The sequence below is a fragment of the Triplophysa rosa genome, linkage group LG7 (genome assembly GCF_024868665.1).
Source record: "Triplophysa rosa linkage group LG7, Trosa_1v2, whole genome shotgun sequence".
Taxonomy (NCBI): domain Eukaryota; kingdom Metazoa; phylum Chordata; class Actinopteri; order Cypriniformes; family Nemacheilidae; genus Triplophysa; species Triplophysa rosa.
In genome coordinates, this window is record NC_079896.1 from 7,601,922 (window position 1) to 7,628,011 (window position 26,090).

At 37.3% G+C, this 26,090-nt stretch overlaps 7 protein-coding genes across 12 annotated transcripts; 4 read left to right on the forward strand and 3 right to left on the reverse strand.

Annotated features, from left to right (window-relative positions):
* Positions 1 to 208: 208 nt before the first annotated feature.
* zgc:152986 (uncharacterized protein LOC101884054 homolog) lies at positions 209 to 1,636 on the reverse strand. 4 transcript variants are annotated; one of them, XM_057338943.1, is made up of 4 exons: positions 1,490 to 1,636; positions 1,218 to 1,285; positions 754 to 956; positions 209 to 607 (listed from the first exon to the last, which is right to left on the reverse strand). In XM_057338943.1, exons 3-4 carry the CDS (start codon positions 947 to 949, stop codon positions 312 to 314), a joined length of 492 nt encoding a protein of 163 aa, XP_057194926.1. In that variant the 5' UTR covers positions 950 to 956; positions 1,218 to 1,285; positions 1,490 to 1,636; the 3' UTR covers positions 209 to 311. The 4 variants fall into 4 exon arrangements, with proteins under 4 accessions (XP_057194926.1, XP_057194925.1, XP_057194927.1 ...); XM_057338942.1 differs by lacking the exon at positions 1,218 to 1,285; XM_057338944.1 differs by lacking the exon at positions 1,490 to 1,636 and having other exon boundaries at positions 1,250 to 1,265.
* Positions 1,637 to 1,709: 73 nt separating this feature from the next.
* Positions 1,710 to 6,187, forward strand: crbn (cereblon). Its single transcript, XM_057337954.1, has 11 exons — positions 1,710 to 1,805; positions 2,183 to 2,292; positions 2,554 to 2,756; positions 2,870 to 3,028; positions 3,212 to 3,368; positions 3,866 to 3,928; positions 4,012 to 4,096; positions 4,185 to 4,300; positions 4,404 to 4,468; positions 4,562 to 4,693; positions 4,827 to 6,187. Exons 1-11 carry the CDS (start codon positions 1,733 to 1,735, stop codon positions 5,002 to 5,004), a joined length of 1,341 nt encoding a protein of 446 aa, XP_057193937.1. The 5' UTR covers positions 1,710 to 1,732; the 3' UTR covers positions 5,005 to 6,187.
* Positions 6,188 to 6,761: 574 nt separating this feature from the next.
* On the forward strand, positions 6,762 to 8,471 carry vhl (von Hippel-Lindau tumor suppressor). The gene is made up of 3 exons (XM_057337955.1): positions 6,762 to 7,171; positions 7,279 to 7,401; positions 7,920 to 8,471. Exons 1-3 carry the CDS (start codon positions 6,976 to 6,978, stop codon positions 8,111 to 8,113), a joined length of 513 nt encoding a protein of 170 aa, XP_057193938.1. The 5' UTR covers positions 6,762 to 6,975; the 3' UTR covers positions 8,114 to 8,471.
* An 822-nt stretch (positions 8,472 to 9,293) lies between these two features.
* tatdn2 (TatD DNase domain containing 2) lies at positions 9,294 to 14,449 on the forward strand. Of its 2 annotated transcripts, XM_057337950.1 has the most exons (7): positions 9,294 to 9,463; positions 9,882 to 10,213; positions 10,346 to 10,654; positions 11,016 to 11,987; positions 12,125 to 12,252; positions 12,418 to 12,601; positions 13,715 to 14,449. In XM_057337950.1, exons 2-7 carry the CDS (start codon positions 9,893 to 9,895, stop codon positions 13,853 to 13,855), a joined length of 2,055 nt encoding a protein of 684 aa, XP_057193933.1. In that variant the 5' UTR covers positions 9,294 to 9,463; positions 9,882 to 9,892; the 3' UTR covers positions 13,856 to 14,449. The 2 variants fall into 2 exon arrangements, with proteins under 2 accessions (XP_057193933.1, XP_057193932.1); XM_057337949.1 differs by having other exon boundaries at positions 9,294 to 10,213.
* A 77-nt stretch (positions 14,450 to 14,526) lies between these two features.
* Positions 14,527 to 17,825, reverse strand: ghrl (ghrelin/obestatin prepropeptide). Its single transcript, XM_057337956.1, has 4 exons — positions 15,371 to 17,825; positions 15,150 to 15,239; positions 14,937 to 15,045; positions 14,527 to 14,768 (listed from the first exon to the last, which is right to left on the reverse strand). The coding sequence occupies exons 1-4, from the start codon at positions 15,572 to 15,574 to the stop codon at positions 14,764 to 14,766; spliced, it is 408 nt and encodes a 135-aa protein (XP_057193939.1). The 5' UTR covers positions 15,575 to 17,825; the 3' UTR covers positions 14,527 to 14,763.
* LOC130556709 (protein SPO16 homolog) lies at positions 16,759 to 18,183 on the forward strand. Its single transcript, XM_057337957.1, has 4 exons — positions 16,759 to 16,834; positions 17,295 to 17,466; positions 17,713 to 17,791; positions 18,051 to 18,183. The coding sequence occupies exons 1-4, from the start codon at positions 16,759 to 16,761 to the stop codon at positions 18,162 to 18,164; spliced, it is 441 nt and encodes a 146-aa protein (XP_057193940.1). The 3' UTR covers positions 18,165 to 18,183.
* A 158-nt stretch (positions 18,184 to 18,341) lies between these two features.
* On the reverse strand, positions 18,342 to 25,833 carry glmnb (glomulin, FKBP associated protein b). 2 transcript variants are annotated; one of them, XM_057337952.1, is made up of 18 exons: positions 25,631 to 25,833; positions 25,174 to 25,299; positions 23,912 to 24,022; positions 23,710 to 23,818; positions 23,386 to 23,632; positions 22,829 to 22,931; positions 21,853 to 22,007; positions 21,029 to 21,082; positions 20,910 to 20,940; positions 20,725 to 20,814; positions 20,542 to 20,583; positions 20,373 to 20,446; positions 20,168 to 20,252; positions 19,741 to 19,850; positions 19,163 to 19,220; positions 18,920 to 19,055; positions 18,681 to 18,772; positions 18,342 to 18,598 (listed from the first exon to the last, which is right to left on the reverse strand). In XM_057337952.1, the coding sequence occupies exons 1-18, from the start codon at positions 25,667 to 25,669 to the stop codon at positions 18,515 to 18,517; spliced, it is 1,746 nt and encodes a 581-aa protein (XP_057193935.1). In that variant the 5' UTR covers positions 25,670 to 25,833; the 3' UTR covers positions 18,342 to 18,514. The 2 variants fall into 2 exon arrangements, with proteins under 2 accessions (XP_057193935.1, XP_057193936.1); XM_057337953.1 differs by lacking the exon at positions 25,631 to 25,833 and having other exon boundaries at positions 18,344 to 18,598; positions 23,912 to 24,015; positions 25,174 to 25,289.
* Between the last annotated feature and the right edge of the window lie 257 nt (positions 25,834 to 26,090).

The window sequence follows — 26,090 nt, forward strand, 5'->3', positions numbered from 1 at the left end:
CAAGGGATTCAGTGTTGTCCGACTGTAAAAGACTGCAAGTCTAATCATGCATAAGCATGTGTTTGTTAAGTCTAAATGGCAAACAATGGCATAAATGTATTATCTGCGCATTTTTGGTGAATATCAGAACAGTGGATAATGTCACTGTTTAGTTACTACAATATTTTTAGTTCTACAGAAAATGCTATTTTGAAGTTGTTCCATTTTCAAGTTTTATTAACAGATTGCACAAACGTTTGTCAAATGAGTAAAAAATATCAATAGTAAATATAAAAACACACACACTAGTGTAGATACACAAACACTGAAATTCACATGATGTTGAAAAGATCACTGAGGAAGACTTTATCATCATCATCCCCAAAATTATAACTCCATCCTTCATAACTTGGTTCTTCGCCCATGAATAAGTCATCATCCAGCTGTAGCATCTGAAGGAGCTCCTGCAGACTAAAATGTTGGAAACTGCTTTTGCTATAGAAACCTCCTTTGTCATTGAAGGGATTATTCCCCATTGTCTTGCTGTCGCTGCCCTGATCAGGGTCTGCCATGTGGTCCACTTGGTCATACACTCTCCTCTTCTCTTTACTAGACAGCACCTCATATGCTTAGAGATGGAAAGGAACACATAATTAACCTTAATGTGTATCGACTAGTATACAAATAAATCTAAAATCCCTTCAAGTAAATGTATACAAGGGTGAACACTTGTGAGTGCCCTTAATGCATGCAGGTGTTTTGGTTTATACATACCCTGAGCAATGTGTGTGAACGCCTGCTGTGCATCAGGGCTTTGGTTCTTATCAGGATGGTATTTAAGAGCCAGTTTGTGAAAAGCTTTCTTAATCTCCCTCGCAGATGCAGAGCGCGAAACTCCTAGCAAGGAGTAATAGTCACTCGCACAACTACAGGCGCACACGCAGAGCAGAAGCATAACACAGGTTGCCATCGACCACCTAAAGAGCAAACAGGAATATTAAATACACAAGTGCAAACTGCACATGCGACTGTGCATCAAGCCCATTAAGCCACATGTATACAGACTGACAATTCAGCTCAGAAACACACATAGACAAGCTAGCTGCTTCTTTCCTCTTGAGTTTTCACAATGCCCCATGACACAAAATTGACTATAAATACACAAACCACACTAATAAAACTGGTTGGGAAATGTAACCGTTACTGTGTTTTTAATTAAAAACAAAACAGCAGCTTACTCGTATGTGTTTTTGTGCAGCCTTGCCCTTACCAATATGGCGGCGCCGATTCAGCGCCAATGCGAGGTCTATGAGAGTAGACACAGGTGCAAGTATTTATGTATTTATAAATGTTCCACTAAATTTGGCAAACAGCATAATTAATCGATTAATAATCTGAAAGCGTTTTGCTATGGTGTCTAACGCATTATATTTATACAAGCATGTCTTAAGTGTCCACATACAATGCATTCAAACTTTTTCGCTACAACTATATATTCCAGCATACTTACCAAAGTATGTTAATGACGGTTAAATCAGTGGAAAACCCAGCAGAACTGAGAAAAACGCTTTAATGCAATTATTTAAAGGGAAGTTGTAATAAGATCTTTCGTATACTACACCAATGCTGTTTCTACGTTGTAATTTAAAGCGTTTGTATCTTCATCATCCATCCACACAACGGCGCTGTTAGATTTTCGGCCTGTGTTTCTTCATGCTTGTGCTGCTGCGTGCGGTTTGTAAACACACGGGCTATGGCTGCTGAGAGGGGCGGAGGCGACAACAACTTAAACGACGAAATGGGGAACCAACTACAGCTTCTGCCAGGTACATCTGTCGGATAACCCCCTATTAAACAAGGAGCTTTAGCAGAATGAAAAGCATGCTTTTTTATTGTGCTCCTCAAAACAGAAAGGGAGAATTTGCACACATCGACGTGCATGACAGCTGACCGACTTTTCATTAAAATTGATTTATTTAAAAGGCTCTGATTGATCAGTTAAAGGTACGCACTTATCAGTAAAGGTATTTATGTAACATCAGCGGCATATACATTGGCGAAAAGCTTATTGTGTATGTAAACAGAAGCTATCAGCATGACCAATGTCCTCAAACGACTAGATACTACACGAGAAACCGAAAGCAGGCTGGAATAGATGAAATTGAAAGCATTAGACTGTAGCAGTTTTTATATTTGTCTACAGAAAACGAGGAAGAAGAGGAAGACGACATGGAGACGGAGGATCGAGATGGTGAGGGAGCAGAAAAGCCAAGTATTATAAACTTTGACACGAGTCTGCCAACCTCACACGCTGTGAGTTTCATCCATCTTCAATACACATAAACACTAAAGTCATGTGATCATACCTGAGGAGGTCAACAAATATATTTTTAATGTTATCTTATTATTTATTAACATTGCATAACAATATTTTAAATGTTGTGAAAGAATTGTAGCTCTGTCCTGATACGCTGCATATACAACATATACAAAATAGTATTTATGCCAATAAAATAATATCTTCTGTTTTGAGTTTGTCTACATTTATGTTTGATTTTGTTTACATTTATCTAGTATCTGGGCTCAGACATGGAGGAGTTTCACGGTCGTACCCTGCATGATGAGGATAGCGTGCAGACTCTGCCAGTTCTTCCTCACATTGCTCTCATACTGATCCCAGGTCAGACGCTGCCCTTGCAGCTATTCCGACCACAGGAGGTCAGCATGTTTCGCAACCTCATAAGTCAGGATCGCACTTTTGCCGTGCTTGCACACAGGTACCGCAAAACCACAGTAATATACTTCTATAACTATATACAGTAGCTTCTATAATCAATAAACATTAGACGTTGTTGTAGATTTGTACAAGTATTATTTCTATCTGTCTTAGTCCTGATACAAGTGGAACAGAGATGAAGGCAGAGTTTGGGACCACTGCCGAGATCTATGCATTTCGTGAGGAACAGGAGTACGGAATAGAGACTGTGAAGATCAAAGCTGTTGGACGGCAGCGCTTCAGAGTGCATGACATACGCACACAAGCAGACGGGTGGGAATCATCCACATAACACTGTTGTATATGTAATACACATCTGCTTTTTATTAAGTAGCTTATACTCTTCAAATTTCAGAAGCAGGTTAAGGTAAACAGACGTATTGTAATAATATAGGCCAATAAGCTAGTTTTAACTGAACACGCTGAAACATTGAAAAAATGTTGTGTTATTTATAGGATTCGTCAGGCAAAAGTGCAGATTTTACCTGAGAGGATCCTGCCAGACCCTTTATGTGCTCTGCAATTCCTGCCACGTTTACATTCACACACGCCACAGACCAAACACACACAAACGACACCACCGCAGGTGCGGTGCAGCCAGACCTGTAGACAGGTAACACATATCACTGACATACTACTAGTGTGTTTTAGGTTTTCTTAGTTTAAAACGGAGTTTAACATCATATAAGTCAAATCATTTAAATTAGTTTTACATACAGCTTCTGCTAGTAACATAATTTTTTGAATACTCATTATTATAGGAGTCACAATCTGCTAAGGGGTAAATGTAACAAATCAGGTAAAATGTTTCATGTTTTATTGTAAAATTATAATTTTATAATAATTATAAATGATATAATTTAAGAGAAGTGCTTTAATCTTACATAACTAAGAAGGTAGTGATACAATTTTATCATATTTTTATTATAAATATTTTATATCCCATTTTAAATGCAGACCCTGCTGTTAATAATAATGAAAATTACTTAAAACTGTTGTTCCTATATTTCCCCTTTAGCAGATTTTGACTAACATCTGTAATAATAATGAAATACTATAAATTATAATTATTAAATGAATTTCATCTGTATCATCTTATTTTCTTCATAGAAAAAAATGAACTCTGCTAGTATGACCTCATGGCCCCCTTGGGTGTATTCCCTCTATGACTCTGTGAGTTCAATTTTGGTATAGATACAATTTTTTGCAAACTTATTTCAACTTGGTGATGACGGCCTGTTTGTGTCACACTCAAGAAAACTCTTATGAGTAGAGTAAAGAAACAACTACATGAATGGGATGAAAACCTCAAAGATGAGTCCCTGCCCACAAATCCCACAGGTACAGGACATATACGCTTATAATAAAAGCATTTTGGCATTTGGGATCCTCAAACACTCACAAGTAGTTCTAAATCTCCACTCTGCAGATTTCTCGTACAGGGTCGCCGCATGTCTGCCGATAGATGATGCTCTCAGACTGCAGCTGCTGAAGATTGGCAGCGCCATTCAGAGACTTCGCTGCGAGTTGGACATCATGGACAGGGTATGTCTGTCTGCCTTTGCATGCACATTTAATTTGTCTCAAATTTTGTTAAGTAAAAATAAGGTTTTTCATCTGTATTTTGATACATTTTGTCTGTTTTCAGTGCACCTCTTTATGCTGTAAACAGTGTCAGGATACTGAGATAACTAGCAAGAATGAGATCTTCAGGTCAGACTTTGATGTTCCCAAAATGTGAATTTCACAGTTTGAAGTTGAATTTTCATTCATTGAAATCTAATGAAAATGGCACTCCCTCTGCAGTCTGTCTCTGTATGGGCCAATGGCAGCATATGTGAATCCTCATGGTTATGTTCATGAGACGCTTACGGTCTACAAGGCCAACAACCTCAACCTGATTGGGCGTCCTTCCACACTGCATAGTTGGTTTCCAGGGTGAGAATCAATTTTCGAGTATCAGTTTGAGTTGAAACTTAATTTTGATTATAAGGGTTTAAGAATCTACCCAAATAGATTTTAGTTAGCTGTCATTAGGAGTCATTATATAATTTTTTTAAATTTTATTTAGGTATGCATGGACAATTGCTCAGTGCAGAACCTGCGGTTCTCACATGGGCTGGAAGTTCTCAGCAGTGAAGAAGGATCTCAGTCCACCTCGTTTTTGGGGTCTAACCCGTTCTGCCCTGCTACCAACTATCCCGCAAGGCGAGGAGGGTGTCGAGAGGTCACGCTTGCTGTGCCTGTGATATGATCTGTGGATTATCTGTGATCTTAAACCCAAACCCACAAGCGTATATTCCCATGCAGGGTCACTCTAAAAACACGAGACTCCAAAACCTCACCCAGAAAGGAAAGTTTGTTTGTGAGTTTGATTGTATAGATGAATGCACGAATAGGGAGAGGAAGGGAAAGGAGACATGGACGCTTAAGACACTGGAGTAGAAGGTACAACAGAAAGCATGTAGTTGCCTTTACACACCTTCTGCCGTGTGTATTACAGTCTGAAACGTGCAATATCATAACAGGTGGGCTCTTTAGGAAATTTACTTCATTTACTTTCTAAGCACCTTTCCCTTGGTATTACTTCCTAGATAACAGGTATTGATTCTCTCATTAAAACAAATATTATATGCCAGTGTTTCTATATCATGTCATATGTGACTAGAGCCTGTGTAGTTGTAAAAACCAAAAGTGTGATCATTTAATTTAGTTGACAAAAAAATGAGGTAAATGTTCTAGGGGTGGATTTATCTCAACAGCAAGAGTCCGTTCATGCCTAATTTTCAATCATTATCAGTAGAGTACCTCAACCAATCAGATGCTCTTGTACCTGTTTTGCACAAAACTGTTTAAAAAATGCTTGAACCAATCATTCTCAAGATGCTATGTGATGTCATGTGTTTGTGCTGTAAGTTCACGTGACGTCACACAACTGGCTGAATTTGGCAGCCGGTTTTATGACGGGAAATATCAGGGAGTACCACTTTATGACATTAAGACCCAATATTACGACTACTTCTGAAAATATTGTGTATATTCGGTTTTGCTTTGTCTTTTTTCAGTTATTTTTGAAACCGTTTATTTGGGTAGTATGATGAATATGTGTTATGAGATTCAAGCACATGCTGAGGGCTATGTGCATCCAGATAGGGGTTGGTGTATTGATAAACTGCAGTCTGCATTAAAATCCATAAAAATAACAAACAGTTCACATCTTCATGAAATGGAGTACAAAATACACATTTTATGCAGTAAATTCATTCTACTCATGTGTACATTATACAGTAATCAAATACGTAGGTATCGTAAGATATGAAAATGCATCATTACACGCTAATTTTCAAAGCTGGAATGCTACTGTTCAACAGATTGACACTGTTAAATTCTTGCCAATAAACCGCTTCTGAAAAGTGACGGTGTTTGATCAAACTCACTTTTAGCAATCACAATTGTTAAAGTTTGGCATCATCGCATCTGCAGGCTCTAAAGGGGTTTACTATTGTAATGCAGAGGGTCAATATTATGATAAACATTGATTTAACAAAATTTAATTTAGTTAAATGTAAAGGTCAACTTAATTTTGGACTCACAAACAATAACAATTTGTATTAACCTAGTAACATTTTTATATGCATTTGGTTCTGAAATGCAGTGAATTCAAGGTACAGACATAACTATAGATATAGGATTAATTTAAGTAACACTTCTTAGTTTCAACAACATATTTTATGTCAGCAACGTTATGTGTTCCCTAGGTTTATCCTTTGTGCTGTTTGCAGCTAACGTTACAGGAACAATAAAATACGTTATTTTAGTAACATGCGCTATTTTAGGTCAGGCGTAAAATGTAATTTTATACAACACTAAAATGGACTGAAACAGAATAACGATCTCAAAAAATAATTTCGTACCCCAGAAAGTTTTCATTTCTCATCCAAACCACTAGAGGGGCATGTTGCAATCTTGCACAGTCGTCTTTGTTGGCCCTGCGATGATCACGTGATCATAATAACATACAGAAGTCACGTGTGTTGACAGTCACGTACTGCGAGATGTGATCTAGGTACTTCATGTTCTTTTCGCTTTGTATCACTCCCTGGTGCTCTAGGCCGTTTCACGTAGGTTTGTTCCTTTAAGTAATTACGGTATTTTTATAGTTATACGGAAAATTGTCTGTATAGTTTTGCTTTTGTTGGCCTGGCAGCTGTATTTTGACGATGCCTCAAGAGTTTCAGGAGGGGCAGCAGCCCCTGCCGCTGGTCCGATCGCTGGTTAGCCGTCTGCCTGCCTACGTAGTGTTTTGCAACCGCAGTCCGCGCGTCGTAAAGCCTATCTGGGTTAACTTTCGCGGAGAGCCACAGCCATACGTAAATATTCAACCTTACACAGGACGAAGAATGACAACGTATATGGGTGCGTAAACCGGCTACTCTCTGAATTAAACGTATGGTCGTAGAGGCTGCACTGTACTGACGCTGAAGTAAAGTTATTTATTTGAACGGATTTTTATTTTCTGGCAGGCCACCCATGGATGTTTCGGGATGCAGAGACAGACGATCCAATGTTGGTGAATAATAAAGAGATGTACCTGCCAACCCCCCTTGGAAATGGACAGGTCTCAATTGCCAACATCACATTGCCTGGTATAGCATATGTCATTGTTTTGTTTCATAAAATTTTACATTGATAATAGGTTCACTTTGTTAATTTATTTGCTAAACACTGAAAGTCATTACTAATCTTTTTTAACCTGACATGGTTATTTTACATTAAAAGTGTTCTTATATGCACTCAAGAAGTTCTAATAAGGTTTAAGTTGCCTTTCAATTAATTTCTACCGGTGTATTGTTAAATAGCTATTTTCTGAAAATACCTAGAGTGGGGTATTGTTAAATCAATCCATAAATCGGGATATTACCCATTGGGTACTTTTGCTTCAGTTATCAGAAAGAAACATCAATCCTTTAAAACGTAAAAAAAAGCTATATTGAGACCAGTAAAGATGAGTCAGTCAACCAAGCTCTATAAAACAGTGCTGAAAAAGAGTGCCACAAAACACTTTATTTTAAAGGCCTAGTGCAACAGGAATCTTTGTGTCCAGTGCTTCAGCAAACCATTTGGTAATGCCAAAAAATTTACTTTATTTTTGTGTGTTTACCAGTGTTGACCTTGCGAGAACGTTGTCTGCAAGTTGTGCGGCGGCTGGTTCGCAGTGAAGATATCTGTCGGTTGGAGATAGGTCGATGCCTACAAGAAGACCTCACTCAAAGGCCCAGTATTCATGCTGATCTACGACAGATTAGTCAAAGAGTAGAACAGAAATTATTGGAGAACAGAGAAGAGCAAAACGTATGAAAATCTTTCAATCTGCTCAGCATGCCTGTGCATCAGCCCCATATAAAACTGACGACGCTACCATGGTAAAATGTGACAAACCTGAAACCATGAGAAACATTTTCTCAAGCAAATGGATGCTTTCAAACAGGCATTTGTTGAGAATACAAAAAAGCAATGCTTTCAAGACTTCAGTGATAAAAGAACTTCAGAAATGCTGATTTTGTGTGGTTTTCTTTAGTAGGCCTAGCAATAGCTGAGAGCAATACTGTATGTAAATTCTTGTTTAAAATTCTCTTTATATGTACTTTAACTTTATATTTTGTAAACAACCACTTTGTAAAAAGATTTGTAAAAATAAAGTCACTAAAATATTTTAAATATGTGTGTCAAAAAAAAGGTTGCATCAAAGCAATTCAGTAGTTATTTCTATTTTACAATTATTAAACTATTGGGGATTTCTTTAATTTAAACCTGGAAATAAGGGTGGCACAGCAGCTCAGTGTGTACTATTGTCTTCCAGCAAGAAGGTTTGTGGTTTTGCGTCCTGAGGCCAGAAGGCCTTTCTTTGTGGTCCCCTGATATAATGTTGTAGGATTTTGAATAATAAGCAAAAAGATGTGTAAAATGAAGAAGAACCTTTAAGCATCAATCACTATATCCAGGTCATTAAACAAAAATTTGACCATATTTATACCATTGTACAGCAGGTTAGATCTTGTTAAATGTTGAAAATAATAGTATTGTTTTATAATAACGATGTGAAATATAGAATAGTAGTTATTTTTAAGTCATTGATTAAAAATTAGGTGCTCACATTTAATCCCTCCAGAGTCTATTCACAAAACATTCTTATATGAAGAGTTTGGTTCCAAAATGAGATAACTACATTTTGTTTTAATTCAAAAATCATGTTTTTTATTATGTTGTCATGTTTTTAGTGTGTTTTGTAGTGTTAGTTAGCTGTATTTTTTGGAGTTATTATGGCTTAAATCAAAACAAACCAACTGCAGTTTGATTAAGTGGAATGCACAATAAACATGATTTTTGTTTAATACGGAGTTATCTCTTATCTCATTATTTTTATATTTCGCGATTACACCTATGTACGTTCATATAAACTTAATTAAATTCAACTTAATTTTTGTCTTAAGAACATTTTCGTGAATCCGGACCTCTGACGGTGATGATGATTAACACAACCGAACTCATAGCTAATTGCGCACGCACGTGATCCACCTTAACGTTCTTCATCTGTGCATGTCTCAAGGTTTGTAATATAAATGTCGACCTTTACTGGATTAAATCGGGTTTAATTAAGACTATTAAACATCTTTAGGCTGTTTGTCGGTTTTGATTGGCACTCCAGAGGTCAGTTTTAGGTCAGAAATGGGGTGTCTTCTAGTTGCTAGCAGTTAACCTATGTTCTGTAGTAAACTTGATTGTGCTTTACGTATACACGTTAACGCGTTTTACGTTATGTTATGTGTATATAATCGTGTATATAAAGATTAATACAACTGTAAAAAAAGGTCGTTACCTAGCGATGTTTAGCAATCCTCCATATCACGTTTTAAAGACGTGTGAATAGTGATTTAATTAATCTGTATCCATATTGTTTAATTTGACTGATTCTGTTCGCCTTTTACTATTAGTTAATATGCTATGCACTTTATAAATGTTTATAGATTTGTGGCTTGATTTGCTTTTAAAAGAAAATCTGTGTTTTTCATTGATCTGAAGTCATGATTTATATGGATTCTTATGTTTGTTTCATGTCTTTGGAAAGATCCTTGTGTGATGAACCGCAAAAGGGAAAAGGTGAAATTTACATGGTTTCATAAGGCCGTGGATTCCCCCAGAAAGCTTATGAAGAACAGTGTGGGTGTGGCACAACCCACATGCTGGGATGGAGATGGTCAGGATGATGCTGTGAGCGAGGATGGGCCTGCCTTGAACACATCCACTGGGTCAGGCGGACTGGGTGAAATGGAAAACATGTGTCTTAGCACACCACAGAAACAAACAGCAAGTACTCCACAGATTATAGTTACACCCAAAACACGCTTAAAGATGACTGGATGCCACACGTCTTTGAAGAAGAGACTCAGTCTTGGAGAGGTAAGCCTAAGACCTGCAGACTGTTTTTGCACAGAGCAGACTCCTCTGCAGTGATGCATAGATCAATCCTACTCTATATAAAAAGTTACATCAAGAGAGCGGTCATTTTGCCTGTTTTGTTGTTGCAAATAGGACACTGCTTTGGGCACTGCTTTAGGCCCTACACCTCCTGCTGATAGGAAACGCAGCAGTCCCGAGGAGGCGTTAAAGGTAATTTACCTTAAAGCCTTGAGTGACGTGATGGGGAATGTAGACAAAAAGTCGCCCAGCGATGGGTTTAAGAAGCCGCCTTATCTGAAGACTCCTGACAAACCTGTGAAGGCACAGGAGGAAAACAAGTCTGTGGATGTCCATGGCTGCTGCTCATTCGATGAGAAGAATCCTATGCTCGAGTTCATAGACACTGAAGATGACCAGACTGAAATAAAGTCAGACACTAGGGTACGACTTTTTTGGGACTGTTTACTAGTTATTGATTCAAATGAGGTGGATTGTAAATAAGTAAATTAATCATTTTGAATTTTAGGTTCCATATACTGTATGTGGTTAAAATTGTGAATCGCAAGCTTTCTTGTTTGGAAATTTTACTGACAAACTTCAAAATAAACTGCCTTGACCTAAATTTCAATTTTTTTTTAAATGGTATTGTTTATTGTTTAAAATATAGTATTGTTTATTTACTAAGCATTGCTTTATTTAAGCACATATTTGTATGTATAGTTTGCTAACACACACACACACACACACACACACACGTAGTTGCATTAATCCCCTTGATCAGTAACATGTTTTTGATGCACAGACTGTGATCTTAAAGCGGTCAGAATCGCCAGATTGGTCGGATTTCGAGGACACGGAGCAAGTTAAAGTCTTCTCTCAAGAAGAATTGCTTGAGCCAAAGCTGCAGCGAAAAGCCTGTGAGCTTCTGGATACACTTCCACCATTGGAATACATGCCTTCACCAGCCTTTATGCCTTCAGAATTCCCCCAAAACCTCTGGGAACTGGAATCTCGGGAACACCGATGTAAAGTAGTTGACTCTACCCATAACCCTCCTGCCAGGGAGATTTTGTCAAAGCATTCAACACCGAACACAGCCTCTGTTCTTGAACCTACCGAGAACTATTTGCGTTGTAGCACGCCTAGGGGCTCCCCTTATTTACAGCAGTCGGTCATCAGCGCCTCTTCTTCTCCACTGGCTGATTCTTTCCTTGTACCCGACAGGACACACAGAATCATATCCTCTGCCCCATCTACACCTGCCAGCTGTAGTTTTTTACCTCTTTCTAGACGGAGGATTTCAGACTCAAATGCTTACGCATCCTTACGGACTAATCCTGCTATGGATGATGCCACCCGCAGGGTGTCGGTTGGCTCGGAGCCCCTTTGGCTGCCAGACTACTCAAATGCAGACTTTGGATTTATCGACACGCATTGTCACCTTGACATGCTTTACGGGAAACTGGGTTTCCAGGGAAGTTTTCAAAAATTTCAGACCGAGTATGCAAGTAGTTTCCCGATGGAGTTTAAGGGGTGCATCGCAGACTTCTGTAACCCACGAATTACACAGCAAGATGCCATCTGGGAGGGACTGTTAGGAGAGGAGAAAGTGTGGGGGGCTTTTGGTTGCCACCCCCATTTTGCCAAGGAGTACAACCAGATTCATGAACAAAGCATCATGGGTGCTCTGCGTCACCCTAAGGCCATTGCATTTGGAGAGATCGGTCTGGATTACTCGCATAAGAATTCTACTGACTCAAAGAAACAGAAAGAGGTATTGCACACTGAAATGCAACATTCAGACTTAATTTCAGTTCTATAGCAAATTCATACTAGCTTTATAAAAACATTACAGGTTATTGTACAGGTGTTTACAATGCACAGTTAAAGTATGTGTCTTTGTTTATTGAGGTGTTCAAGCGGCAGTTGCAGTTGGCCGTCTCACTCGGAAAACCTCTTGTTATACATTGCCGTGATGCTGATGACGACTTGCTGAAAATTATGAAGACGTGTGTTCCCCGAGATTACAAAATACATCGGTTAGTTTTCCTTCATAGCTCAACCCTTTTTTTGCATTGAGAGGCCATTTTTATAACAATGTTAATGGCTCTTTGTATGCAAAAAAAGAATAATGAAAAACCGACAATTGTTTCAATGCATGGAGGTTGTATTTATTGTGTCTAACCTGTGTCTGTTTGTGTTAGACACTGTTTCACCAACAGCTACTCTGTGATTGAGCCGTTCCTAAGGGAATTCACCAATTTGTGCGTGGGTTTCACTGGACTGATCACATACTCTCGTGCTGCGGAGGCTCGGGACGCCGTGAGAAAAGTTCCACTCAACAGAATCTTACTGGAAACGGATGCACCGTATTTCCTACCTAGACAGGTAACAGTGTGTGTGTGTGTTACTGAGTGCACATTGTTTGCCGACAACAACATCTATTTCATTAAATTTATTAATCATTTGAAACCTAACAAACCTCTTTTTGTCCATTGCTTTAAAGGCGCAGTTTTTGATTAACAGCGGCCACTAGCATTGTATTATATATTTGCAACGAATCGCTCAGTCCAAACACGACGGTGGCCACCACAGTACAAAAAGATGTCATTCTCATGTTGACGCAGGGAAGAGATTTTGCGGGCATTAGAAAGACTGTAGAAAGAGCTACAGTATGTCTTATTACATAAAATAAAAGGTCTTGATTTTAAGTATAAAAAGAAGGATAAAAGTCAGGCAGGAGCTAGGACCTGTGTTAATATTATAAAGGCTTTCCAGCAGAGACACGTTAGGACCCGCGGTACTAAGGCTTTTAGCAGAGAGACATTGGAGAGAAAGATCGTCTAAAAATCACCCCCGAGGAGGTTACTTTGATTCGGATCAGTATGTGAGTAACATACTAACATACCAAGATATGTTGTTGTAATGTTAGCTGTGTGACCGAGCAGTTTTGAGTGTCATTGTTTATCTGGAACTGCTTTAATATTGTACTCGTCCAGATACTTGAGAGAGAGAGCGCGTTGGAGCTGAAACTGGAGAGCGAGCGAGAGCGCGTTTTACTCAGTGATGAATAAACTTTTAGTTAATCAGCGGGTCACATGCGTTCCGAACCGTAGAGCGCGTTCCGAACCGTAGAGCGCGTTCCGAACCGATCATCCCGCGATCCGTTTCACTACTATACCGAAGCGGAGAGGAAGAGGAAATGCGCGTTGTAGAGTTGTTTGTCCGTTTAGGGCTGCTGTACAAAACATGGCGGCGAATTTAATGTATGTAAGGCCGCTCTGTATGTAGATATAAACAGCTTATTCTAAGGTATTACAAACTTAATGGTGCATTACGTAAGGTCTTTATACACTTCTGAAGAAATAGTTTTGTATATTATATTGTATTTCTGTCAATAGATCCTCCTAAAAATGCCGTATTGTTCCTTTAAGCTTGACTGCCATGTCTCATTAATTTTGTGGTCTGTATTAAACACATACAGTCTTCTCTTCTTTGTAGGTGCCCAGGTCTATATGCCGGTTTGCTCATCCTGGTATGGGCATACACACACTACATGAGATCAGCTTGTTGAAGGGAGTGCAACTACCCACAGTACTGCAAACAGTCCGTCAGAACACTAAACATATATACGGTCTGTAACTGACAGCTCCATTTCAGTACCTTAAACCATTGCTTCTGTACGCCTCTTGTATTTCAACCTGTTAGCAAATGTGTGGCAAGCTTAGTCCTGCATCAGTTGCCCAGTTAAATAGTCTGTTATTAAGTACATGATTTCTTTGACATTTTTCTTGGGTGTACATAACACTGTCTGCAAAACCGTTTGCAACAGTTTAAGTTCCATTGTAATAGTTTGTTATTGAGTGCAGCGCTTTTGCAGTTTCTTGCATTGTTGTGGTAATTTCACATCTGTTAGTCATTTTAAAACCTCGTTAGTTATTTTAAAACCTCGTTAGTTTTGTTTTAATATTGTTGTCTCCGTTCTCGGGTTTTGTTTAATTCGTCCGCTTACATTCTTAAAAGTTATGTATGCTTGTTTGACATGAGTGACATAAAATGCCTGCTTGTGTCTTCTGCTATTATAATTATATAATTTTTTCTAAGCGTCATCACGTAAATGGTTATGTAAACAAAATAAGTATAACAGATTGCGAAAAACCACAACAAACATTTTTACCAAGTTGTTGGTTTTATATAAATGTAACTTTTTCCAAAGCTGAAAGATTGAATAAATGTATATGCATATGCAACACAAATGGAATGTGATTTGTTTTTTTAAGATATTGATTTATGCAGCACTTGTTAAATATTACAGTTTGATCATTGGCCTTAGAGAAAATATTGTATATTAGGTACAGTAATGCAGTACAACAGTAGCCAAACATTTTCACACATGAGACCAAGCTAAGAAAATGGCTTAAGACAGAGTATATCTTTTTTATTTGCGACTTTATTCTTTATTTTATTCCAGGTAATGGTGTTGGATCATTTTTTAAATTAATATGTTCTGTTGTTTTTGAGGATTTGAGTCCTACAGGACCAGTAGGTAGTCATTCTGAAACAAACAAACTGTAAACATGGTGGCTTTATTCAAGAGCCCTGATCCAGAATGTATACATTAATAATATACCAGGTATATTTAACCCCACACTTCTAAAACAATTTAAATGTACTTCTTCGAAAAATGCTCTTAAACGTGTCTTAAAGAGTGACTTAGGCTTACCGAAAGGAGAGTTACTAAGAAGATTCACCAGTATCTTCTGCAGTACAGTGCCGTATTTCTCATACTCCGCTTCACTCAGAGACATGCCCAGTTCAAATGGAGCACTCACCTAAACAGATGGTGAGAACAACATGTGGGCAGTACTCATTTCTTAACACCCATCTCAAATCCTCTTTATGGTTCACATAATATCGGACAATGCCATGTTTTTACCATGAACTTGCCATCTTCTCTAAGCACTGGGATCTCTGGATCACCAGCATCCCTTCTGCTCGTCCGTGGTGGTCTTCTTTCTCCTCGACCCTTAAAAAGAAATGCTTCACTATAAATGTCAATGCTAAGAAACAACAAGAATTTATGATAGATTTCATGGTTAAAATGGGATTGCTGTAGACATACTTTAGGGTGGATTTATTAGACCTTTAGCCACTCACCTGTGGTTTCTGGGCTGGGCTGAGGAAGCTGGTTCCACCACTAACAAACTCAACACATAGCGAAAAAGCACATAAGAGCACAAACATGTGGCTGGCACGCCAATGATGTGGCATCTTGGTCTTGGCAAATGTACGGTTTAGTCTGCAGGATGTTATAAAATCATAGCACTTAATTTGAGAATCTTTGTTATATATTGTAAGCATAGAAACAAAAGAAATAGAAAAGTTCTGGTAAGATACCAGCCTCACCTCTCTGATGATCTAATAGCTTCTGTTGGTCTACACACAAAGGTCTGCTTCTCACTTTTATAATAACATTTGTTTAACAATTAACATTAAAGTCTACAACTGTTAAACTGAACGCAAACAAATCCATGCTTTTGAATGCATAACATTTTTTAAACTCATAAGCATTAGATTACTGAATGTGTAGCCTATGTGACAAATATATTTGCTCTAGGGTGTTGAATATGATAACAGATGATATCAAACTTGGAATTTCAAACATCATTTGGAGGTACACCACTTATGTGTCCGATAGGTCAATATCTATATTGTCAGAGAGGATGTGTTTCTAGACCCCTGAGCTATTGTCACAGGAATTTTGTTTGACAGTCCTCACAATTCCTCTGAAACCCACAAGAACATACACAATATAATAAACAAAGTATCACGTGATTTTGTCTTGTAAATGTATTTAACGACATATTAACACATCGTAATGAGCAAAGGATTTTATGCATACTGATAGTGGCACCTGGTGTCCAAGGCTGGTATAGCGTGCTAATCGTTTACTAGCAGGCAAACATTTAAAGAGAAAATAAGTTTTTTTAAGCGAAAAAAGTTTTAAAGAGATAAATATATTTGACGATGAATATATTTTAGGACTTATTTATTTTATTCTACTTTTTCGTGCGATTCTGTAACTCACCAATCAGCATGCAGGAAGGCGTAACGTTACGTACCGTTAAGTTACTATCCAGAAAATCCATACAGACTTAACACACCAAATAAATAACATATAACCTTTACTTTTTATTTTACTTTTAGTGCCATTTGGTCTTGCAGAGCAGAATATTAAGTACAATAATATAACTTGAAATGGCAAGCAATACTAGCAACTCTTGGAAAACAACTGTTATAATCAGCACTTCGCCTCAGGTTGTTGGTTTAATGTTCTCATCTTTGTTTAGTTAGTTGAGGAACATTTTTGATTCTACCGTCTTGTTTACGCTCATGCTAATTGTTAGCTAGCTTTGATTGATTGACTGAAGCGCTGCATCAACAGCTCTGATCATATTATCAGCACGTAAGGCTTATTTAACTATAGCCTATGTTTCACTGTTTAACATATATTATTGTCTTTATAGTGCGATGAACCCTCGCAGATGTTATTAGCACAACAGCACAGAATTCGTCGCTCGGACAGCATTCTGCCCTCTTCTTTTGTATTTCCAACGTCAGGTAAATAAAAATAGGTTCAGCCAATTAAATTATTTGATCTGATGAGACATTAAATGATGTTATATCAGGCAAGCATGTCGTAAATTTATCTGCGGTCGATCTGACGCAGAGTTCTATGTTAAGTTAACATCGGCCTCGCCGCCATATTGGGGAGGGCAAGACTGTCATAAATACATACAAGTAAACGGGAAGGTGCGTTTTTTTATATAGATAAAGCACAATAACATTTACAGTTTACAACTGATATGAATGGTTTGTCATCTTCGTGGAGTACAAAAACGTTCTAATGCCATTCATTAATCAAAAATCACAGCTCCTCCCGTTTCCTTCTGTGTTTATAGTTCAGTCTTGTCCTCCCAAATATGGCGACGCGTTGACATCGCGGCAACAAGCCAAAGCAAGCGCGGAACACAGCGAAGATGAAACATTTATGCCTTGGTTTCACCTCTCTGTTGCACAGGTACAGCATTCTTGCTTGTCACACCCGAGGAGTTTCCTGCAAAACTTAAGAATGCCGAAGTTTTTGAGAGGGTTGAAAAGTTTATGCAGGTCCACAGAAATAGTTTCCTTCTGCTTCAAGCCCCAGTCTACGGAAAAAGGGAGTGGGAGATTTTATCATCAGTGCAGAATAGGTGCATCATTTTTAACAGCAAATTCATTTCTACCTACATGCATGGACAAATAGGCGAAAAGGCATCTGAAGATTCTCTCTGATTAAACTCCATGATGCTATTTACCTTGATGAATCTCAAATATGTAATATTAAATCATATCTTTTGAATAGCATGCATTCTGCAATATTGTACCATGTTCTGTTAGACTGCAGTATTAAAAGTATAGAAAAAGTAAACAATTCTGTCATTTAATTTTTGCCACAGATTTCTCGGCTGTAACCTCAGAGTCTTACCTGTGCATAATACTAGTGATGTAGTCAAAGGAATGCTGGTCATCGCTGAAGTAAGTTTTGTTGGTTGTCTGTATTTTTAGGTGCTTTTCTGATGGTCATTTTAATCAATTAATTTATTTGATATGGGAAAATGTCCAGAAGTTAATCAAGCATGCTTAATGTTCACGTTAACTGTTTAACATTATAAATGTTACACGATAATATACATTATTAGGCATCCTATACCAGCATGTCTGCCTAACTTAGACAAACAATACACTGTTTATTAGTATGACAACTGCAAAAATTTGAATGCCCTTTTTATTTCAGGCCACAAGTAAACCCCGTGTAGAGAATTTAAGAGATCAGATGGTTTTGGCCTGTGCTCACATCATTGATCACAGTCCTGTTTGGCAAATGCTTAAGGAGATGCAGCTCCGTTGAAATTCTGCAGTATTGTCCATAAGGGTTCTCTTTGATTGCTATGCTTCTTTTTAACAGCAGGTGTCAGTGTAATACCATAGTAGCCTACTTAACTCTGTGTTGCCTACCAGCGGCCCAGAACTTTTATTTACCGTTTCTACTGTTTAAAGAATACCAAGAATGTTCTTTTAATAGGATCCAAAGAGAAAGCTATTTTTATTTGTGCTGAAAAGCCCTTAAAAGCAATGATTCACAAAACAATATTCAAGATACTGTGATTGCAAAAAGCATAAATAAAATAATAAATGCCGTGTTCAAGTTTAAACAGATGTAATTGTTCCACTTCGATCATTCTTGATTCACTTTCTTGATCATTCTGGATTCTTTATGATCTCCTCTATACGGACCACAAGGCTTTCCATTAAGTCATACGTAACCAGGGCGCACTGCAGAACCTGCAATTGATATACTTTTGTGTTATATGTCCTATTGAAACCATTTTTTCTTTATTCAGATTATTTGCTCTGATAAATTCACCTTGTCCTGTGTATCACGTGGCATGCTGCCAAGCATCTCAGCATTCACAATCATCCTCTGGACGTTTCTATTCCCAGAGGCCTCTTTAAATTCTGTGGGAAATGAATATGTTACTACAAGGAAAACACTTTTTTTATTTCACATGATTTAGTACAATACGATAATGGAAAAATTAAAGAATAACAAGAAAAAGAAAGAGACCTGAAATAAGCCATTGATAATTAATGAGTGTGTGTTACCTTTGGCCCGTATCTTTTTATCCTCTCGTAGATTTTGTAACTCTGTCCCATAGTATGATTTAGACATTTTCAGACACACTCGTAATAACTTTGTGTAACTGTTTGCAATGTCACACAAGTCTGTCCACATTCTGGTCTGAAAACAAATATACGCATGTAAAGATATGAGGCTTAGTATTAAAATAACATGATAATGATAAAATAGATGCTGATGTTGAGTGTGATTCAGTGCGAAAATCTTACACATCTCTCTCTTTCCAGTAGTAACAAGTACCTCAGAATATTCAGAGACTCCATGATCCTTTAAAATAATGAAATATTTAAACATCAAAGAAAAAAATCATAACTTCATTGGTTTTTGTCAGAACCAGCCCACTTTGTGTGTTTGAAGCAGTTACATTGTGGTAAAAGTGGTTAAAGTTTTGCAAATCGGCAAAAGGCCTAATGAATTAATCAGGGACAGGCTATCCAAATGAGATATGTCAATCACTCAGGTTTAGTATCATTTTAGATATGACACAGGATCTGCCTCAAAATATCGGACTGCTAACCATCTGCTCTGTATTGAGAGATTGTGAAAGTAAACCTGGACTACACATAAATAAATTATAGTAGGGATGGATTGTATCTTGTTGGTAGGAGATCTAACATTTAGAATAGAGACAGCTGCCATATGTGGAGTCTGTACTTGGGTTACGACTCATGTCAATGATTTGTTGATATGAAAGATAATGAGAAGTTGCATTATGCCGACTGTGTGTCAGTTTGGGGTGTGAATTAGCTTTTTAATCTTTTTTTAAAGATATACAGGGTCTGTCCACCTGTCCATTCCATGTAGTAAGTCAGTTTCATGGCCCTGTGGGAGAATGATGATGTCTCTGAGCAGCGAGACGAACCGCGTCCCCTCAAACCAACCGACCTGGTTACCTGACTTTAAAGCAAATGAACATATGAAGAGTTTGGTTCCAAAATGAGATAACTCTGTTTAAAGAATCATTCAAAAATCATGTTTTTTTATTGTGCATTCCAATTAATATCAATCAAACTGCAGTTGGTTTGGTATGATTTAAGCCATAATAAGGAAAAAAATACAACTAACACAATAAAAACATGATAACATAATAAAAAACATGATTTTTTATCTCATTTTGGAACCAAACTCTTCATATACAATGTTGTTTAATATCCTCAACGTCAATTAGAAAAATAAAAAGCAGAAAATATGATGGAGGAATGTAAGGCAACTACCTTTCTTAGCAGCTCCACTTGATTCTTTATGTTTTTGATGATGATGCTTTCTACTCCTGCATGATGACTTGTTTTCATGATGCGTCTGCGTGTACACGATAGAAAAATACGTCATGCATAGACTTTATAGAATGTTCAATTTTAGTTATATACTATATACAGTACATGTCTTAAATAAATCCTTAAATAGCATCACAGGTCATACCTGAAGAACTTGTGCTTGGCTTCACTATTAAGCTTCTCTATAAAGAGCTGGAACACTACAAGACTTTTTCCTTTCTGGATGGAGAAGATAAAATAATCACAAACTTAAAATCCGTCCACTCCGTTCACATAAATACGATGCAAACGTGAGCTGTGTCTCGTGTACTTACTAAGTGATGAATTGGACAGTCGGTCATGATTTTAACTAAGTTCTGTATTGGTGAACAAATAACAAAAGGTGTCTTATAACATGAAATTATAATTAAAATAAACAACCAAATTGTATAACAGTAACACTTTTAAAATACGTTATTTTCTTTATTTTGAGTAAACTGATACATAGTCTTGCATACCTGTGGAACCTCATGAAACGATTTCAGTTCTAAGAGTTCCACATGGAGACTGCTGTCTGTTACTCTCTCCAAACTTTTTACATTTAAGTCCTGAAACCCCCCCCCCCCGAAAATACATGTTTTGTAGTACAATACACACATTCAGTGTAAATTCACATTTGTTTTGGTGTAATTTCACATCTTACCAAGCCTTTCAAAATCCATGATTCATCCTTTCTAAAATGAAAAAGGCAGGAAGGGAATTGTATTACTATAATACAATGTACTACGTTGTTATTTTAATTTAAAAAGTATATTTACACACCTACTCAACAGAAGATTGATGTATTCCATATTACACTGCAGGATAAAAACAGGGCTGAAATAAAACATTATAAATTAAATTTAATAAAAAAAATTAAATGTGTTGATATCTGTTGACATTAAAGGTATAGTGGTTATTTATATGTGCCTCCTGAAAGGCTTTGTTAATGCAGTTCCTAAATTCCATCTGTCAACAAGTTTGTAATGTGTATGTTCAAATGATCATAAAATAATTATCATAAATTGTCGGAGGGCACTAAATCCTTGTTGTTTACAATGAAAATGTTTAGGTAAAAAAAGAAAACTCTGCAAGTGAAAGGGATTTTTAACTGCTTTATAAAGCCCAAGAGATTTGTGGTCTCAACAGTCCTTACTCTGGTATATGTAAACACATGGAGAGACATTTTGAGGTCTAACTGCAATTCAACTAAACACAAACACTTCCTCTGCAAAAAGCTACAACTCTTAGAAAAGGTAACCACAGTTTTATTGTAGTAAAGTATGAATAATTGCAGATTGATTACCATTTGTATTACCATAGTTTTACTACAAATACCATGATACAACTATGGTTATTGTGGTGAGAACATAGTAAATTTGTGGTTAATATGGTTTACAAACAAAAAAATGATGGTTAAAACTGCAATTTGTAACTGCCTCTCTATCGCCATCTCTGTTTTAAAAATAAAATTGCAGGTTGCTTAACGCAATTATCTTCACATGGGTTGAAAAACCACTGACAATATTTCTAACAACAAAAACGTTATTGCGTCTTTAATTTTCGTAAGGACTCATGCAAGTTAACCATACAAGCTCCTGACGTACCTAAACACTGCAGGAAACACCTCCATAGCAATAAGCTGGACAAAGAGCAAGTAAGCCATACAAGCTCTCGATTCAATTGGGTGACAGGCAGCACTTTTCACAGCAATGCCAAATACAAGTTTTGGCAAGGGCTCTTGAATCATTGCTAAGATTGCCTAGAATGAAAAGCATGAGTTATTAGATTTTTTTGAAACATACAATGTCTAAGCCTAACAACTGATTAGGTGAGTGATAAAATTTTAAATTGAATAAACAAATTAATTCCGTCATTAAATCTAGTTGATCCAGTTGAGGCAGTTATCCAAAGTCGAGTCTTTTTTTGTCTTTTAATGATTTTGAAAGAGTCATTCATGCTTTTATTTCCACCCGTCTTGACTATTGTAATAGCCTGTATGTAGGTTTAATAAGGCCGCCCTCAAACGTTTACAGATGGTACAAAATCCTGCTGCTCATTTATTAACGTGAACATATTTCATCTGTATTGGCATCTCTTCATTGGCTTCCTGTTTGTTTTAGAATTGATTTTAAGGTTTTGGTTTTAGTTTAAAAGTCATTAAATGGATTGGCACCAAAGTACCTTTCTGATTTAATTCGCCTGCATAATCCAGTGAGAGCACTTAGGTCTGCTGACCATTTACTCTTGGTTGTACCTCGAACAAGGCTAAAAGGCAGGGGTGACCGGGTCTTTGCTGTCGCAGCTCCAAAACTTTGGAATAATTTACCTCTATATATCAGGCTGGCCCAAACACTAGCTGTTTTTAAATCCAGTCTCAAAACTTATTTTTTGGCATTTAACTCTGTATGAGAGCTGTTTTATGTACCTGTTCGATGTTAATGTCTGTTACTTTCTTTTTTGTATAAAAAAAGAGTTATTTGCTTTTATTTTGATTATGCTTGTACAGCACTTTGGAAAACAATTGTTGTTTTAAAAAAGTGCTTTCTAAATAAAATTGGATTTGATTTGATTGAAAAGTACCATTATTTCTGTAGCAAACTTCCACAGGGGTGATTTATCCATTGTATTCTGTTCTCTGTCCAGTTGAGCTTGAAGAAGAGGTTCTCTCAAACTCGCCATGCAGCTAAAACCGTAATAGAAAAGGTGCCATCCTGTTAAAGCATCACACGAGGCCTCTATACTTTGTTTAAAACCACTATGTTCAATGGAGCTTTGGGATAAGTCACCCAAAAATAAAAAATTCTGGCATCGTTTTATTCAACCGTATGTCATTCAAACCTGTATATGACTCTCATGTGGAACTCAAAAGAGGATATTTTAAGAAATGTGGTTTTGTGTCCATACAATAGTCAATGGTGGCCAGTGTTGTTTGGTTGCCAACATTCTTTAAAATATTTTCTTTTGTGTTCTGCAGAAGAAAGAAAGTCATACAAGTCAGGTTTAAAATGACATGTGGACAAGTACAGTTTGGAAATAATTTTCATTTTTGGGTGAATTCTCTTAAGCATTACTCTAAACATCTTACAGTATATAGCTTAGTGCTGTTTGCATTGATAAAGACTGATTTGAATGCATACAATTTTAGAAGAGTAGGTCTTAGGTTTGTGTCTTGGTTGGTGGCTGCTGAGTTCAAGTGTTGATTCTTGACTTCCTGCACAAAGGGTTGTACAAAGGTCAGTGCTGCGTTGCAGCATCGGCAGAGCCCATACTCATCTTCCTGTTCCTGTTTGTGCGGATATGGTACAGGCAGCTTTGAAATCTGTTTCTGAAGAGAATCCAGGGCCGAAGCTAATCCAGATGCCTTTGACTCCATTCTCAACAGCACTGATGGGGAACAAATTACCTTTAAAATGCATTCAAAGTATACATTTATCTTTATGTGTGGTTCGGTTACCTCTTACCTGTCTGAATAAGCGGCATGAGAATAGTGATGGAGTCTGCAGTAGCGTCCGGATCAATGTCATTCACTTGCTGGAGTAAAATATCGAGGAGCTCTTTGACATTGCAGACCTGCAATAAATGTTATGTTTGATATTTTCTTACAATGGTCTTTACGAAATTACATCAATCAATATATTCCGAATAAAGCAAGTGCTGTCTTACCAGTATGAGATGATCGAGGATAGCCTCACCATGAGCACAACTGTGATTTTTCCTCAGCACCTCCTTCACCAGTGCAGGCAGTAGTCCGCAGGCCATAGACCTCACTATGTGCTAGAAGATTTAATCTTTTTTCTTTCCAGTATTATTGCAACACTTTATGTTTGATTGCATACTAAATATACATTTTTAAATGTGTGTGGTAATGGCATTCAACTCCTGTGCAAAGGCAATGATATTTCACAATATTAAGTCCAGAGCAACACCCCCAGAGAATCTTTAGTCTTTAATGATTGATGATTGGCTCCTTTTTCACAGGAAGGCGGGACTTCCTTGGGTATAATGGCCATACTGAACATTAAACTTTCCCCAATCCCCAAGTGGAAATAATAGAACTGCAGCATTCTGTTAATACCCAGAAATCTAAACAGAAATCTGACAAATCGCTGGTGTCCTTCTGGAACCTTGTATCTCCATATTTTGTGATTTTCCTTTTTTTTGCCATAAATCATTGTTAATAGTCAACCTTTATGTTTTTCACTGGGTTTTGCAAATATCTAACCAATATGAAGTATTAACAAGTGTTTGTCAACTTTAACAACACAGTATTTAATCATTTAAAAAGTACAGTGTTATTTCCATTTCCTGAAAAACACCAAATTAATTTATTTGTTCATATGACCATATTTCATATTTCTGTATTTGGTTTACTATGGATGCAGCATTCTTCGATACAGCATTCTTAATGTTTGCTACTTGTATCGCAAAGTGAAGAGTGCAAGAAATGGGTACATCAACACAGCACTTATGCAAGTGTTGCTCCTAAGAAGGCTTCCAGTGAAGCAAGGAATCTGACTGCTTCTCCACTAAATTACATTTCCACACCCAAGGGTCAAGGGAACAGTCAGTTATGAAGAAAAACAAAGTGGTGGTTTTGAGAGAGTAACAGCCTATCGAGTTCTGCCAATCCAAGTGGACTGGTGTCACAGAAATGAGCTAGACATGTCACTGCAATATTTTGTTATACACCATTTTACTCAGAGAATCTCTGTCAAATTTCATTAAAGCATTAAAGGGGCAGTTCACCCTCATGTCATTTCAAACCCGTATGAATGATTTTTTTTCGGTTTGACATAAATGGAGATATTTTGGAGAGTGTTGCTAACCAAACAGTGTTGGACCTCATTGGCTTCTAGAATAAATGATGGAGGGGAGTTGGGGGGAATTATTCCTTTATATCATGAAAAAATAAGAAATGCATTTACCTGATTGGCCTCCTGCTTTATGAAGTCAAGCAGTTGAGCGCTGTTACCTTGGGCAATGCAGGTAAGACCTGCATTTAGGAAAAGGTCATGATCCTCATTTTTGAAGTCGTTTTCTTCAGTTATTCTCTGTAAAAAATAGAATATAGTCATTTTCGATTCCCCCAAAACAATACAACTTTACAAACCATTTAAAGCATGTTATCTTTTTGTTATGCACTTCATAATCATTAAATCTGTAATGTGCTAAATTTAATTTTAATGCCTGGTTTAACTTTTTTTCATTGTATGAGACAAACCAAAATTGAATATGATTTCTCTATAGGTTAAAGAAACAAAATACTATAACATTGAAAATATTATAAAGTAAACAAATGCAATAAATATAAGCACAAACACAGTTTTTGGCAACATGACAGCATTTTGCAACAATTTCACTCTTTATTTTCTGTTTGCTCACCCATCTCTGAACTACGTCCTCAAGTTGATTCGCCGCCATTTTCAGCGATAGTCCTTTAAAAACAATCCATGCAAGTGACACATCAAGGTCAGGATTATAACCAGGTCGCTTGTCTTCGGTATCCAAGTGACATCTGCGATAAAATTCTGCACAAAAGAATAGAGGGGCTAGGTTTATAACACAGGTCAGGATGTATGAAAAGAATCGAGCAAAAGGCGATCTGACAGAGGACCCTTATAAACCTCTTAGTAAGCACTGCAGCTGAGAGTCTGCTAATAGGATTAAGGCAATCTGACAGAGATGGAACGAAACAGAAATCTCTTGAATGCCCTAGAAAGCAGTCATTTAATATGTACACAAACAAATGATGTTTGGCTTTGGGGTACAGTAATTAAAATCTCTGCTGTAACTGGACGTGACCGAACAATATAGGATCATACAGACGTCCATGCTGATGCAC